Source organism: Dipodomys merriami, unplaced genomic scaffold (genome assembly GCF_024711535.1).
Source record: "Dipodomys merriami isolate MVZ:Mamm:240054 unplaced genomic scaffold, mDipMer1.0.p SCAF_69, whole genome shotgun sequence".
Lineage (NCBI taxonomy): Eukaryota > Metazoa > Chordata > Mammalia > Rodentia > Heteromyidae > Dipodomys > Dipodomys merriami.
In genome coordinates, this window is record NW_027206279.1 from 4,997,121 (window position 1) to 5,012,175 (window position 15,055).

Here is a 15,055-nt window from a genome sequence, read left to right on the forward strand (position 1 = left end):
TTCCAATTAACTATAAGTGGTTCAAGTAGTAGAACAGTAACCTCGAGCACATGATCTCAGGGATCATGCAGAGGCCCTGAATACTGGCACACACAGACACACACACAAAAGAATATAAAAATAAACCACATTATATTTCTTGCAACATCAAGGAATCTGTTAAAGACTGAAGTGAAATTTGAATAGTTGGTTGGAGGTGTGGAGGAAAGTGGCATGTTCATCTTGTCAAAGAGCTAAATCTTGACAAAGTTGCAAAGAGGATCCTGTAGTTTACAAACTGAATTTTCTACACTTAATTTAATCTCATTGAGGTTTTGATTTTTAATAAACATCTCTATATCATGGTAAGAGAAAGCATGTTTACTAAAATGAAAGAAGGCAAAGCCAGGCCCCCAGGGGCTTATGCCTGCATTCCTAGCTACTCAGGAGGCTGAAATTTCAGGACTGCAGTTGAAAGTCAGCCCAGGCAGGAAAGTCTATGAGATGCTTATTTCCAATTAACTACCAGAAAACTGGAAGTGGCTCTGAGGCTCAAAGTGGTAGAGTGCGAGCCTTGAGCAAAAAGGCTCAGGGACAGCACTCATACCTTGAGTTCAAGCCCTACAACCATCCAAAAACAAAGAAGGTGAAATCTAACAAAGATACCTCCTTCTGTATAACTAATATTAATGCTAATAAAAAAAATAAGAAAAGTGTTCTAACCTCAATCAACCTACTTTTTCCCCGGTATTAGGAATCAAAATCAGGACCAATGTGTATGTTAGGGAAGCACTCTATCATGTTCTCCATGCATCGAGCAATTTTTGCTTTAGCTGTGTTTTTTGTGTGTGTGCAGGGCTTCTAGAGCTGGAGCTCAGGGCCTGGATGCTTTTTGGCTCAAGGCTAGCACTATACCAGTTGAGCCACAGCTCTCTTCCTGGCATTTTGGTGATTAAGACTCTAACCAACTTTCCTGCCCACGCTGGCTTTAAACCATGATTGCCAGATCTCAGCATCCTAAGTTGCTAGGATTACAGTTATGAGCCACTGGTACCTGGCTGTTTTAGCTAATTTTTAAATAAGGTTTTATGTTTAAGCTCAAGCCAGCCTAGACCACAATTCCCTAGGATAGCAGGTGCACTATATCTCATGTTATTTTCTATGGTCACCACCTAGATTTGGCTTCTAACTGTGATCCTCCCAACATCCATCTCAAACATAGCTAGAATTACAGGTGTGAGTCACTGCACCTAGCTCAAACAATATGCTCTAAATGCTTAGCCAAGTGAATAGCTATTACTCTGCCTTTCTTCAAATAACCAACAGCCATCATCCTAAACACACACACACACACACACACATGCGCCAATATTTTCTAATGAAAATATTAAAACACCTAACTAAGATTGTGGGGTATTTCTGGGCCAGGACCAATTATAACACACTTTTTTGTTTTTAAGACCTACCCGAGCTTGATGAATATGGTAAGCATTTTCAGCATTCTTCAGGGCCTGGGCTTTAAAGTGGTTGCTGTCTGAAAAGGAAAACATGTAGATCATCACACCTCAAAGCCTTCAAAGACAAAATTAACATCAACAAATACGGTTACCTGATCCAGCATTCTAATATTGAAAGCCAGCCTGGGCAGGAAAATCCCTAAGACTCTTATCTTTATAGGTTGATGAGGAGGAGAAAAAAGGTTAAATTCCTTAGCAAAGGTAAGAAGCTAGAAAGCATAATGGAGGCAGAGGACTGCCATGGTTTCTAGTAGCTGGAACCAGTTTAGAAAAAAACAGCAAAGGATTAAGTTCTTCTGTCTCTCAAGCCTCGGCTTCGCCTACTAAATGGTGACATCAGTCATGACAATCAAGAGTATAAGGAGTCAAAATTATAATTATGCTGAGTAAAGCTAGGCAGATGAATATAAAGCACTGTCATTCTCTCATACTTTTAGGTCAACATGACGTTTATCCATCTATGCAATTCCTTTCAAATTTGACCCTACTTTTTGTCTCCACTATTAAAAAAAAAAAAGTCAAGAACCAGTAGCTCACTCCTATAAACTTACTCAGGAGGCTGATCTGAGAGTAAAAGAGCTCAGGAACAGCTCCGAGGACCTGACTTCAAGCCCCATGATGGAAAAAACATACAAGTTGGGAATGTGGCTTAGTGATAAGAGTGCTTCCTTAGCATGCATGAAGCGCTGGGTTCGATTCTTCAATACCACATACAAAGAAAAAGCTGGAGGTGGCGCTGTGGCTGAAATGGTAGAGTGCTAGTCTTGAGCATAAGAAGCTCAGGGGCAGTGCTCTGGCCCTGAGTGTACGTACACACACACACACACACACACACACACACACACACACACACACACACACACACACACACACACACACACACACACACACACACACACACACACACACACACACACACACACACACACACGAAATGGTAGAGTGCTAGTTTTGAGCATAAGAAGCTCAGAGACAGTGCCCTGGCCCTGAGTGTACACACACGCGCGCGCGCGCGCGCGCGCACACGCGCACACACACACACACACACACACACACACACACACACGCACGCATGCACGAAATGGTAGAGTGCTAGTCTTGAGCATAAGAAGCTCAGGGACAGTGCCCTGGCCCTGAGTGTACACACACGCACGCACACACACACACACACACACACACACACACACACACACACACGCACGCAGCACGCACGCACGCACCCCTAAACAACTCTTGTTCACAGCACCAAGAATGTCCTTGTGTGAGATATTCTGAGACGTTTTCTGAATTGTGATTCAATAACATGATACATATTTTCACACACACACACACCCCTAAACAACTCTTGTTCACAGTACTAAGAATGGTCTTGTGTGAGATATCATTCTCTCTGAGACAAGTTTTCTAAATTGTGATTCAATAACATGATACATATTTTCAAACTTGCAAGGCCATGTAACTATACATTTTCTTTTACAAATTTGTTATTTTATAGCCTGCTTTTCTAGAAACACACATACTCAGCTATAAAACAACAAATCTCCCCTTTTTTTGTTCGTCATGGAGCTTGAACTCTGGACCTGGGCGTTGTCCCTCAGCTCTTCAACTCAAGGCTAGCACTCTACCACTTGAGCCACAGCACCACTTCCGCTATTCTGGTGGTTAATTGGAGATAAGAGTCTCACAGAAGCTGGGTGCCGGTGGCTCATGCCTGTAATCCTAACTACTCAGGAGTCTGAGATCTGAGGATCACGGTTCAAAGCCAGCCCAGGCAGGAAAGTCTATGAGACACTTATCTCCAATAAACGACTAAAAAACCGGAAGTAGCGCTGTGGCTCAAGTGGTAGAGTGCTCGTCTTGCATGCATAAGGCCCTGGGTTCGATTCCTCAGTACCACATAAGCAGAAAAAGCCAGAAGTGCTGCTGTGGCTCAAGTGATAGAGCACTAGCCTTGAACTGAAGAGCTGAGGGACAGCACCCAGGACTAGAGTTCAGGCCCATGACAGACAAAAAAAAAAAAAAAAAAAAAAAGAACAAGAAGAAAGAAAGAAAAATGGAGGATTTTTACTTCTTCTTACTCCTGACCTACGACTTACCATAATCCTCCTGTGTGATGTTAACTACCACTCCTCCACCAATGTCGATCTGTCTCTGAGTAGAACTGTCTTCCAGTTTCCTTAGGATTTCTTCCTGGATTCCATCATAATTCATATCTCGTTTGCGGCTCATGAAATGGGCATACAACTCTGTTTGGGTGATTAGAAAGTTGAGTTTTCGCTGTTGCCTCTTGGCCTAAAGTAGGAAAGTTGAAAGTAAAAGTAGTCATCAATTCCATCCAAGACAATCAACATAATTGATCAAATCTTATATATTTTATGTACAATTCTTAAAAACTTTCACCTATAAAAAGGTAAAAACTGCTGTAGAGCTGTTTTGCTTTAGACAAGTCAATGATACTAAAAGCAAGAACTGTGATTCATAGAACAATAACCTTTGTTTTGCTCTCTTTCACATATAGAATCTTCCATAGGCTTCTGTCTAAAAGGGCATGTTGGAGGTGTGGCTCAGGTCATAGAGCACCAGCCAATGAGTGAAAGCAAGTGTCAGATACTGAGTTTGAGTCATAGTCTCAAAACAAAAAAATAAAATAAAATAAAAATAAATAAAAAGGGCATCATCAGTATATTTGTTTTCTATAATGACAATGAGACATCAAGTAAATCTGAACATTGTTTTATAAACCAGGTGGTAAATGTGTTTCATTTTATTATTTTTAAAAATTCGAACAGGTAAAAAAATTCTCCTTTATTGCCAAAATGCAAAATGGGTAAAAGCTACAAATGATTCTGAAAATCAATACAACAAGTAAATAATAAGCTAACTGGAAAAGGAAAAAACATTTATAGTTCATCTTTGATAAGCACTGTTGTAAGACATGAATAATAAGCTGGGTATGGTGGTACATGCCTATAGCCCCAGCACTTGGGAAGGGAGGCTGAGGCAGGAGATTCACTCAAAGCTCCCAACTTGAAATCTCCCCGGGCAACATGATGAGTGAGATTCCATTACAGCATTCAACCGTGCATATATGTGCATCACACTCACACTCACACAATCCCAAAACTTGTGAAGACACATAATTCAATATGAACACAAATGAAATTCCCATCAGATGCTATCAACAAAAGATTCTAAGTCACACAAACCTAGATAAAATACTCAGCAAACTCTTTATATAAATAACTTCAAGGTCTGTAGCTGACTCAAATGCCTCTAAATTTAACGTGTGAAGCAGTTCCAACAGCAACAAATGCTTACTCACTCAATAATACATTTACCTTGCAAACAAAGAAACATTAACCAGGGGACTTTAAGAGATCTAAGCAAAATCCATAATCATTCACAAAACCATGACAAAGAAATAAAACCAGATGTGGTGGTGCACAATGGTAATTCCAGCAATCGAGAGGCTGATGTGAAAAAAAAAAGGATTGCTAGTTTGGGGCTGGCCCAATCCAATAACCCCAGATTTCTGGGGCTTCAGTGGTACAGTAGTTGACAAACAAGTGCAAGGCCTTGTTCAATTCTTAGCACTAAAAGAAGTGCAAGCTGCAAACCAATCTCTTGATATGCTGGAGGTAATTAAGGTTCTGAAATTTTCACACTTTCGCACTACCTCCCGCATTTCCTCATCCAATTTCCGCTGCTCCAAAGCTTCTTTCTCCGCACGCTTGCGGTGTTCCTTCTCCACCTTCTCATATTTCTTCCAGTACAGAAGCATCTCCTTAGTCAGGCGTCGCGCACGAGGCAAAGTCTCCTTACAGTTTTTCTGGGCTTGCAAGGCAGCTCTTCGCACCTCCTTCATGCACTGATGGGCAAGCTACAAACAACAATACTGTCACTACAGGTGAAAAGTCAACTGCAAGAGACAGTTCTCCTGGACTGAACACATCATCATCCCTGTTCAATGCCAACAGTTCTCCTTGTGACACATCTCCTTCTCCCTTAACTAGATTCATTTTGTGACTCAGGCCCAGACCCTAAGGTAATATCAACAATTAAAAATTTATCTATTAGCCAGGCGCTGGTGGCTCACGCCTGTAATCCTAGCTACTCAGGAGGCTGAGATCTGAGGATTGCGGTTCAAAGCCAGCCCGGGCAGGAGAGATCGTGAGACTCCTATCTCCAATAAACCACCAGAAAACCGGAAATGGCACTGTAGCTCAAGTGGTAGAGCGCTCGCCTTGAGCTGAAGAGCTGAGGGACAGCACCCAGGCCCAGAGTTCAAGCCCCATGACCAACAAAAAAAATAAAAATAAAAATAAAAATAAAATTATCTATTATTTATGGCCTTGGATAAACCAAAGTATAATGACTAAAAAGAACTTCAGGTGTGCTAGTAAGCTATAAAGTGTTATCATGACATTAATAAGAATCACTACTTAATGCAAGTGAGGCACTACTTTAATATGCAGTAAGATCATTTTACCTTTTAAAAAAACCCTATGAGAGCAGGGCGCTGGTGGCTCACACCTGTAATCCTAGCTACTCAGGAGGCTGAGAGCTGAGGATTGCGGTTCAAAGCCAGCCCGGGCACGAAAGACCGTGAGACTCCTATCTCCAATAAACCACTAGAAAACCGGAAGTGGCGCTGTAGCTCAAGTGGTAGAGCGCTCGCCTTGAGCTGAAGAGCTGAGGGACAGCGCCCAGGCCCAGAGTTCAAGCCCCACGACCAACCAAAAAAAAAAAAAAAAGAAAACCCTATGAAGTTGGTAATATCATCACCTCTATCTTACAAATGAAGAAACAAGAGAGGGTAAACAGTAATGTTACCTCAATCTGATTCTCACAACCCTCAAAAGTTGTGTTCCTTCCCTCTGAGTGAAATGTTTTCATGCCATCACTTAGAGGAAGACAGAGCAGAGGGAGAAGTCATTATCTGCTCAATACACTAAGACTATGGTCTTCTGTAAAAAGTGCCAAATACCAAAAATGCGAGGGAGAACAACTTTGATTATTAAAAAGAATGAGACCTATTTACTCTTTTAGATACTATTATTAGATTAATGATAAACAGATCATAACAGAGTAGCAAGAATGAATCCAAGAACAAGAACAAAGACAAGATAGAAAATATAAAGCTACAACTTACCTTGCGGCTATTGGTGAGAAACAGGTTTCGAGCTGAAGCTTTCTGCTTGTTGGCCTAAAACATTTAAAAGTAATATTTCACCTAGGATTCATTTTTGAAATTGGATTATGTAAGCTGACGCTATCATTTATTGAAGTCATAAAGACTGAAAAATAAAATGCCGAATGTACAAAAGAGACATTACTTCTAAAAACCACCATGGTTGGACTGGGATGTAGCTCAGTAGTAAGCTCTTGCTTAGCAAGTGCAACATGCTAGGCTCGATCCCAGTACCAAAAAACAAAAAAACAAAAAACAAAAAACCACCAGTTGTATATGTCTTGGCACTGAACATAAAGCAACAATGAAAGAAGCCAAAATCAGCTAGTCCTATAGTTGCCTTTAAATAGTATTCTATAAACTTGTAGAAAGAGCGAGGTGCAGGTGGCTCATGCCTGTAATCCTAGTTATTCAGGAGGCTGAAATCTGAGGATAGCGGTTCAAAGCCAGCCTGGCAGGAAAGTCCAAGAGACTCTTATCTCCAATTAACCATCAGAAAACCGCAAGTGGCACTGTAGCTCAAGTGGTAGAGCACTTCTCTTGAGCAAAAGAATTCAGGGATAGCACCCAGGCCCAGAGCTTAAGCCCCACAACAGACCAAAAAAATTAAAAAAAAAAAAAATGTACATACAAAATGTACTATACACAGGGCTGGGAATGTGGGTCAGTGGTAGAGTTCTTGCCTAGAATGCATGAGACCCTGGGTTTCATTCCTCAGTAACACAGAAAAAGCCAGAAGTGGCACTGTGGCTCAAGTGGTAGAGTGCTAGCCTTGAATAAAAGAAGCTTGGGAGCTGGGCACGGGTGGCTCATGCCTGTCATCCTAGTTACTCAGGAGACTGAGATCTGAGGATCACGGTTCAAAGCCAGCCTGGGCAGGAAAGTCGTGAGACTCTTATCACCAATAAACCACTAGAAAACTCAAAGTGGCGCTGTGGCTCAAGCGGTAAAGTGCTCCCTTGAGCTAAAGAGTGCAGGACCGACCAAAAAAAAAGGTTGCAGACAGCGCCCTGGCCCTGAGTTCAAGCACTAACAACCACTAAAGATTAAAAATAAGGGGGGCCGGGCGCTGGTGGCTCACGCCTGTAATCCTAGCTACTCAGGAGGCTGAGATCTGAGGATCGAGGTTCAAAGCCAGCCCGGGCAGGAGAGACCGTGAGACTCCTATCTCCAATAAACCACCAGAAAACCGGAAGTGGCGCTGTAGCTCAAGTGGTAGAGCGCTCGCCTTGAGCTGAAGAGCTGAGGGACAGCTCCCAGGCCCAGAGTTCAAGCCCCACGACCGACAAAAAATAAAATAAAATAAAATAAAAATAAAAATAAAAATAAGGGGGCTAGGAATGTGGCTTAGGGGTAGAGTGCTTGTCTAGCATGCATGATGTACTGGGTTTGATTCCTTAGTAACACATAAACTGAAAAAGACAGAGGTGGTGCTGTGGCTCAAGTGGTAGAGTGCTAGCCTTGAACAAAAGAAGCTCAGGGACAATTCCCTGGCCCTGAGTTCAAGCCCAAAGACTGGGGGAAAAAAAAAAGGGCAGAGAATAAAAATATTCTCTTCTTCCACAAGCTAGAAGGCACTCCTTACCTTTGGTAGTTCTTTTTTCACAATGCTGAGCCATACTTTCCTGCGACGAGCATTAAGCTGCTCAATGGATAAGTGTTTCTTCTTAGTGCCAGGTGGAGGTGCGTCATGAGAAAACTTGGCAAAGACTTTGGTCTGATGGTGGTGGCGACGTGGGGATTCTTCAGAGGAAAGCTCTTCATCTCTTCGTCTTTTTTTCTTCACTTTTTTCAACTTAGCTACAAAAGAAACAGATAATTATCAGGATGCATTTCTTCCCATTAAAAAAGCAGGAGCCACAGTGAAAACTCATCTCCTTAGACCTGAGGTTAGCAATGTCATTTCCTTTATCTATTATTCAGACCCACAGAAACCGCCAAAAGGGAGATTTTACTAACTTAGAAAAGAATAATACATACTCCTTCTGATCACATGAAAGTGAAATACGTAACAAAAGCTAAGAACCAAATTTCTTTTAAATTTAACACTAGAAAAGGTTTATAAAGTGTTATTGGGCTCAGATAATAATAGGAAACCTATTTCTATCTATGGCATGTAAGGTACCTAAAGAAAAGTAACACAGAAAGAAAAAAATAGAGCCAGGCACTGGTGAGCACACCTGTAATCCTAGCTACTCAGGAGGCTGAGATCTGAGAATCTTGGTTCAAAGCCAACCCGAGCAATGAAAGTCTGTGAGGCTCTTATCTCCAATTAACAACCAGATAACTGGAAGTGGCACTGTGGCTCAAGTGGTAAAGTGCTACCCTTGAGCTGGAGAACTCAGGGATGGTATCCAGGCCAAGAGTTCAAGCCCCACAACTGAGCAAAAAAAAAAAGAAGGAATAAAAATTTAATTTACATTGTAAGGGGACTACAGGATAAGAAAAGCTAGAGTTCACAAAAAAAAACAAAAACAAAAAAACACTGGAGGCTCACACCTGTCATCATAGCTACTACTCAAGGAGGCTGAGAACTGAGGATTGTGGTTTGAAGCTAGCTTGGGCAGGAAAGACCATGAGACACTTATATCCAATTAACCACCAGAAAGCCAAAAGTAGTGTTGTGGCTTAAAGTGGTAGAATGCTAGACTTGAGCAAAAAGAGGTCAAGGAAAGCTCCCAGGTAGAGTTCAAGCCTCACAATCAACAAAAAAAAAAAAAGGAAGAACAACAGAGAAAGGGAGGAAGGGAGGAAGGGAGGAAGGGAGGAAGGGAGGAAGGGAGGAAGGGAGGAAGGGAGGAAGGGAGGGAAGGAGGGAGGGAGGGAAGACAGCCTTGGGCCAAAGAAGCACAGGTGCAGGGCCTAGGCCCTGAGTTCAAGGGCATCATGACTAACAAAAAAAAAAAAGGATGGCCAGGTGCCAGTGGCTCTCGACTGTAATCCTAGCTAATCAGGAGGCTGAGATCTGAGGAACTCAGTTCAAAGCCAGCTCAGCAGGAAAGTTGGTGAGACTCTTATCTCCAATTAACTACCAGAAAACCAAGTGGTGCTGTGGCTCAAGCAGTAAAGTGATCGCCTTGAGATGAAGAGCGCAGGGACAGCACCCAAGCCCAGAGTTCAAGCCCCATGACAAACGACAAAAAAAAAAAGAAAGAATGGAAGGAAAGAGGGGAAGGGAGGGAGGGAGGGAGGGAGGGAGGGAGGGAGGGAGGGAGGGAGGGAGAGGGAGCGGGATGGGGGAGGGATGAATGAAGCCAGCCAGCACTAGTGGTTCATGTCTGTAAACCTAGCTACTCAGGAGGTAAAAACCTGAGGAGTATGGTTTGGAAGCCAGCCCTTGCAGAGAACTCTGAACCAATTAACCACTAAAAAAATCTGAAATAGAACTGTAGTTCAAGAGATAGAACATTATCCTTGAGCAAAAGCAGCTCAGTACCAAGACGCTGAGTTCAAGTCCCAGGACCAGCACGCGAGTGCACATACACAGAGAAAACTAAGCCAGTCACCAGTGGTTCATGCCTATAAACCTAGCCACTCAGTAGGCTGAGATCTTAGAATCCCCCTTTGAAGGTAGCCCTGGCAGAGAAATCCATAAGCCTTTTATCTCCCATTAATTACCAAAAAAAAAAAAAGTAAAAGTAGAGTTGTGGGTCAAGTGGTAGTACTCTGGCTTAAAGCAAAAAAAAAGTCAAGAAAGAACTGAAGTATTGATCTAAAACACACTGGGATATGATCTAAAACACACTGGGATATGACAAATTACAGAGGATTCTAGATATTCACATACAGTGAGACCAAAAGAGGATAGTCTTAGGCGAGAATCACAAAGGTGAAATGCCTAAGCACCTTTTCACATGTATACAAAATATACATACTGAAATGAACTACAAAAATATGGGAAAAAAAGGCCTTTTTGTTGTTGTTGTTGTTGGCTATGGGCCTGAACTCTGTGCCTGGCGCTGTCCCTCAGTTCTTCAACTCAAGGCTAGCACTCTACCACTTGAGCCACAGCGCCACTTTCAGCTTTTTCTGCTCATGTGGTGCTGAGGAATCAAACCCAGGACCTCATGCATGCAAGGCAAGCATTCTACCACTGAGTCACCTTCCCAGTTCCCCCCACCCCCCAAAAAAAAGAGGACTTTTTTTTTCTTAATTTGTTTTTTCTGAGGAATCGATCATATGCACATTTGTGGGAGGGTAGATGCAAAGCACAGAATCTGAAGAAAAAGAGTGACAAAGTGCTGCAGTGGAGTGCACTGGACATTGATCAAAGTGAACTCTGCAACTTGTGGGTAGAGATGGGAGAGGGGGAATGGGAGAGAATGAGGGAAAAGATAACACTGTACAAAGGAAATGTACTTATTATGTGATGTATGTAAATATGACCATAATGTATATCACCTCTAAAATAACAATAAAGCATTAAAAAAAAAAAAAAGAACTGAAGGATCTAAATTCAAGCCCCAGTCCTGGTATTCATTCCCTGCTCCCCCCGCCCCCACCCCCCCAAAAAGGAGGATGTGGGAAAAAGAAGGCAAGGTTAAGAGACATACAGGCTCGGAATGCGGCTTAGTGGCAGAAGGCTTGCCCAGCATGTATGAAACCCTGGGATCACAACCAAATAAACAGAAAAAGCAGGAAGTGACTCTTGTCTCAAGTGGTAGAGCACTAGCTGTGAGCACAAGACAGGCTCAGGAACAGAGCCCAGGCTCTGGATTCAAGCCCCAAGATTGGCAGGGAGGAGACTTAAGAGAATTCATACCTTCAGGGGAATAAAATCTGTCCTATGCCTATAGTTTAAAACTTTCTTATCCTGTTTCTTTCCTGGTTTCCAACTGCTATAGGGAATTATCTACAGGGCACCTCAGGAAGTAATCTATTTTTTTTTTTTTTTTGTCGGTCGTGGGGCTTGAACTCTGGGCCTGAGCGCTGTCCCTCAGCTCTTTAGCTCAAGGCGAGCACTCTACCACTTGAGCTACAGCGCCACTTCCGGTTTTCTGGAGGTTTACTGGAGATAGGAGTCTCACGGTCTCTCCTGCCCGGGCTGGCTTTGAACCTCGATCCTCAGATCTCAGCCTCCTGAGTAGCTAGGATTACAGGCGTGAGCCACCAGCGCCCGGCGGAAGTAATCTATTTTAAAGCACCTCAAACACCAACAATTACAACTTACTCCAAACATTTAAAGCTACTCATCTTATGCCCTATACAAAACCGACTTTTCCTATTAATATTTTCAACACTGACAAAGTATGCAAAAGAAAAAAGTAAACTAATTTTCCTAAGTCTTTGGCAAGGAATCTAGTTGATTCTGAATGTGAAATGTGGCTTATACTACTACTCATTAGAAAGGAGAAACTAGGGTTTTTCAGAAAAGCAGCTGCTACATTTAAAGTCTAAATGTACCAAGAAGCCACACACGTTTCAAAGTAAGAAAGAATAAAAGTGAAAGGCAATTCAACATCGTTACCTTTAAGTTTCTTGTCTTCTTTGAACTTCTTCTTTTTGGGTCCAAGTAAGTGTCGCTGTTGCTCATAGAAAGGGTCATACGTGGAGAGCAAGCCTGCACTATAGTACTGGTACTGCTGCAACTGAAGCAGGCAAAGACTGTCACGGGCCTGCCTGTGTTTCCCACAAAGCCACCAGTCACCATTATAATGAGAGAAAGCTGAGCCACAGGAAACCAAAGTTCCTAAATAATCTTCCAATAGAGAGCAGTAAGAACTGTGTATATCAAAGGGAATTTCCTTCACTTCAAAAGAAATAGGTTCCACTGCTATGCATAAAACAGGTTGCAGGAAATCATTTACAAAAGGAGACTCCTTACGGTTCTAGATTTCTACAGGGACAGTTACTTACTCCTGAGTTATATTTAAGATGAAACATGAGATTAATTTTCATTCCTTAAAGAAAGGTATCCCCTTGGAAATTCAATTTAAATCATAAAATTTCTATTGCCATAGCTCTTCAGATTTATTTTTTTGGTCAGTCATGGGCTTGAACTCTGGGCCTGGGCACTGTTCCTGAGCTCTTAGCTCAAGGCGAGAACTCCACCACTTGAGCCACAACACCACTTCCAGTTTTCTGGTGGTTGGAGGTAAGAGTCCCATGGACTTTCCTGCCTTGGCTGGCTTTGAACTGTGATCCTCAGATCTTAGCCTCCTAAGTAGCTAGGATTACAGGAGTGAGCCATCAGCACCAATCTGCTCTTCAGACTTTTTTTTTTTGGTCGTGGGGCTTGACCTCTGGGCCTGGGCGCTGTCCCAGAGCTCTTCAGCTCAAGGCTAGCACTCTACCTCTTGAGCCACAGCGCCACTTCAGCTTTTTCTGCTTATGTGGTACTGAGGAACCAAACCCAGGGCCTCATGCATGCAACACAAGCACTCTGCCACTGAGCCACCATCCTAGCCCACTCTCCAGATTTTCTATGATCCTAGTGCTTGCTGTTCTAGCTCTTAGATTTGTATTTATTGCAAATAGTGGCTAGTCAAATTCTCCAATCTTTTTCAAGTCTTCTGTTTACATCTCTCATTAAGATAGTCTGTTACTATTATGACAGTCTTCAAACATCAGAACTACAATCTGATTTTTTCATCCAGAAAATAATAAAGCCTGTCAAATACTTTATTGCAAATGATACTGACTACTGCTACTGAATAAATGAGTATAACAATATTCTACTGTATTCCAACTTCTCCAGGTTTGTAAGTTTCAGCACAGTTTTCAAAGGTGACTAACTTCAAACTTCAAGAATTAATTTCTGGAAAATAATTAGGTCTTCAAAAGTGCTATTACTCATTATGTACAATGGGCAACACCTCTGGCAAAAGTCAGAATGGTTTCTTTTTTTTTTTTTTTTTTTTGGTCGGTCATGGGGCTTGAACTCTGGACCTGGGTGCTGTCCCTGCCCTCTTCAGCTCAAGGCGAGCACTCTACCTCTCTTGAGCCACAGCACCACTTCCAGTTTTCCAGTGGTTTATTGGAGATCAGAGTCTCACAGATTTTTCTTCCCGGACTGGCTTTGAATGGTGATCCTAAGATCTCAACCTCCTGAGGAGCTAGGATTACAAGCATGAGCCAACAGCGCCCGGCCAGAATGCTTTCTTAACAGTGTTTGGATACTTGTAACTTAGAATTATCATCACTCTGTTATTAGTATAAAGAGTTTTTCTCACAGCCCAAATGCATTAACAACTGATCATCAGACTACAAACATTCTGGCTGCTCCTCAAAAAATTAAACCTAGTTATCACATGAAGAAACAAATCCTTTACATATATAGCTAAGAAAAAGGAAAATATATATACCATATACAGAAACATACACAAGAGCTGGGAATTGGTGGCTCACACTTTTAATCGGTTACTAGGAGACTGAGATCCAAGGTTGGGACTCAAAGACAGCCTGAGCAGGAAAGCCCATGACACTCTTATCTCCAATTAACCATCAGAAACTGGAAGTGGAGCTGTGACTCCAAGTGATAGAATACTAGCCTTGAGCACAAAAGCACAGGGACAGCTCCCAGTCCCTGAGTTCAAGCCTCATCACCAAAAAAAAAAAAAAAAAGGAATAAAGTGATAATAATATAGAGGAACCTTGAAATCTTGAGAAGCTGGACACAAAACACATGTTGTCACATTCCATTTGTATAAATGTTTAGAATGGTGCTCTGAATTCAATTCCTAACACTGTCCAGAAACAAAAGAAACTGTAAATCATAAAAAGGAAGCGTGAGATAAAACTAGCCTGGCACTATGGAGGAAGATGAAAGGCAACAGGGCTGGGAATGTGGCTCAGTGGTAGAGTGCTTGCCTAGCATGCACGAAGCCTTGGGTTTGATACCTCAGCACCACATACACAGAAAAAGCCAGAAGTGGTGCTGTGGATCAAGTGGTAGAGTGCAGCCTTGAGCACAGAGAGGCTCAAGGACAGTGCCCAGGCCTTGAGTTCAAGCTCCAGGACTGGCAAAAAAAAAAAGAAAATGAGGGCAACAGCAAAGGAGTGTGAGGGTTCCTTCTAAGGTGAAAACATTCTAGAATTAACACAGTGACTACATTAAGGCAATTCTATGAATATACTAAGGAAAAAAAAAAAAGAAAACCTGCATATTTTTGTTTATTTTCTCATCCTGGGGCGTTGAACTCAGGGCTTGGGTGCTGTCCCTGAGCCTCTTTGTGCTCAAGGCTAGCACTCTACCACTTGAGTCACAGCGTTACCTCTGGCTTTTTCTGAGTTTATTGGAGGTAAGTGTCTCATGGACTTTCCTGCCCAGGCTGGCTTTGAACCACGATCCTCAGATCTCATCCTCCAGAGTAGCTAAGATTACAGGTATGAGCCACCAGTACCTGGCCTGACTACGTATTTTTTAAAG

At 42.3% G+C, this 15,055-nt stretch overlaps 1 protein-coding gene across 2 annotated transcripts in view; it reads right to left on the reverse strand.

Moving 5' to 3' along the window:
* Ino80 (INO80 complex ATPase subunit) overlaps positions 1–15,055 on the reverse strand; it is a 103,952-nt gene that overhangs the window by 69,997 nt on the left and 18,900 nt on the right. For both annotated transcript variants that reach the window (XM_070005833.1, XM_070005832.1), the window contains exons 6-11: positions 12,155–12,275; positions 8,273–8,487; positions 6,649–6,702; positions 5,173–5,376; positions 3,593–3,788; positions 1,446–1,513 (exon numbers count right to left, since the gene is read on the reverse strand). In XM_070005833.1, coding sequence (XP_069861934.1) covers positions 1,446–1,513; positions 3,593–3,788; positions 5,173–5,376; positions 6,649–6,702; positions 8,273–8,487; positions 12,155–12,275 — 858 coding nt within the window. The remainder of the gene's footprint in view (positions 1–1,445; positions 1,514–3,592; positions 3,789–5,172; positions 5,377–6,648; positions 6,703–8,272; positions 8,488–12,154; positions 12,276–15,055) is intronic.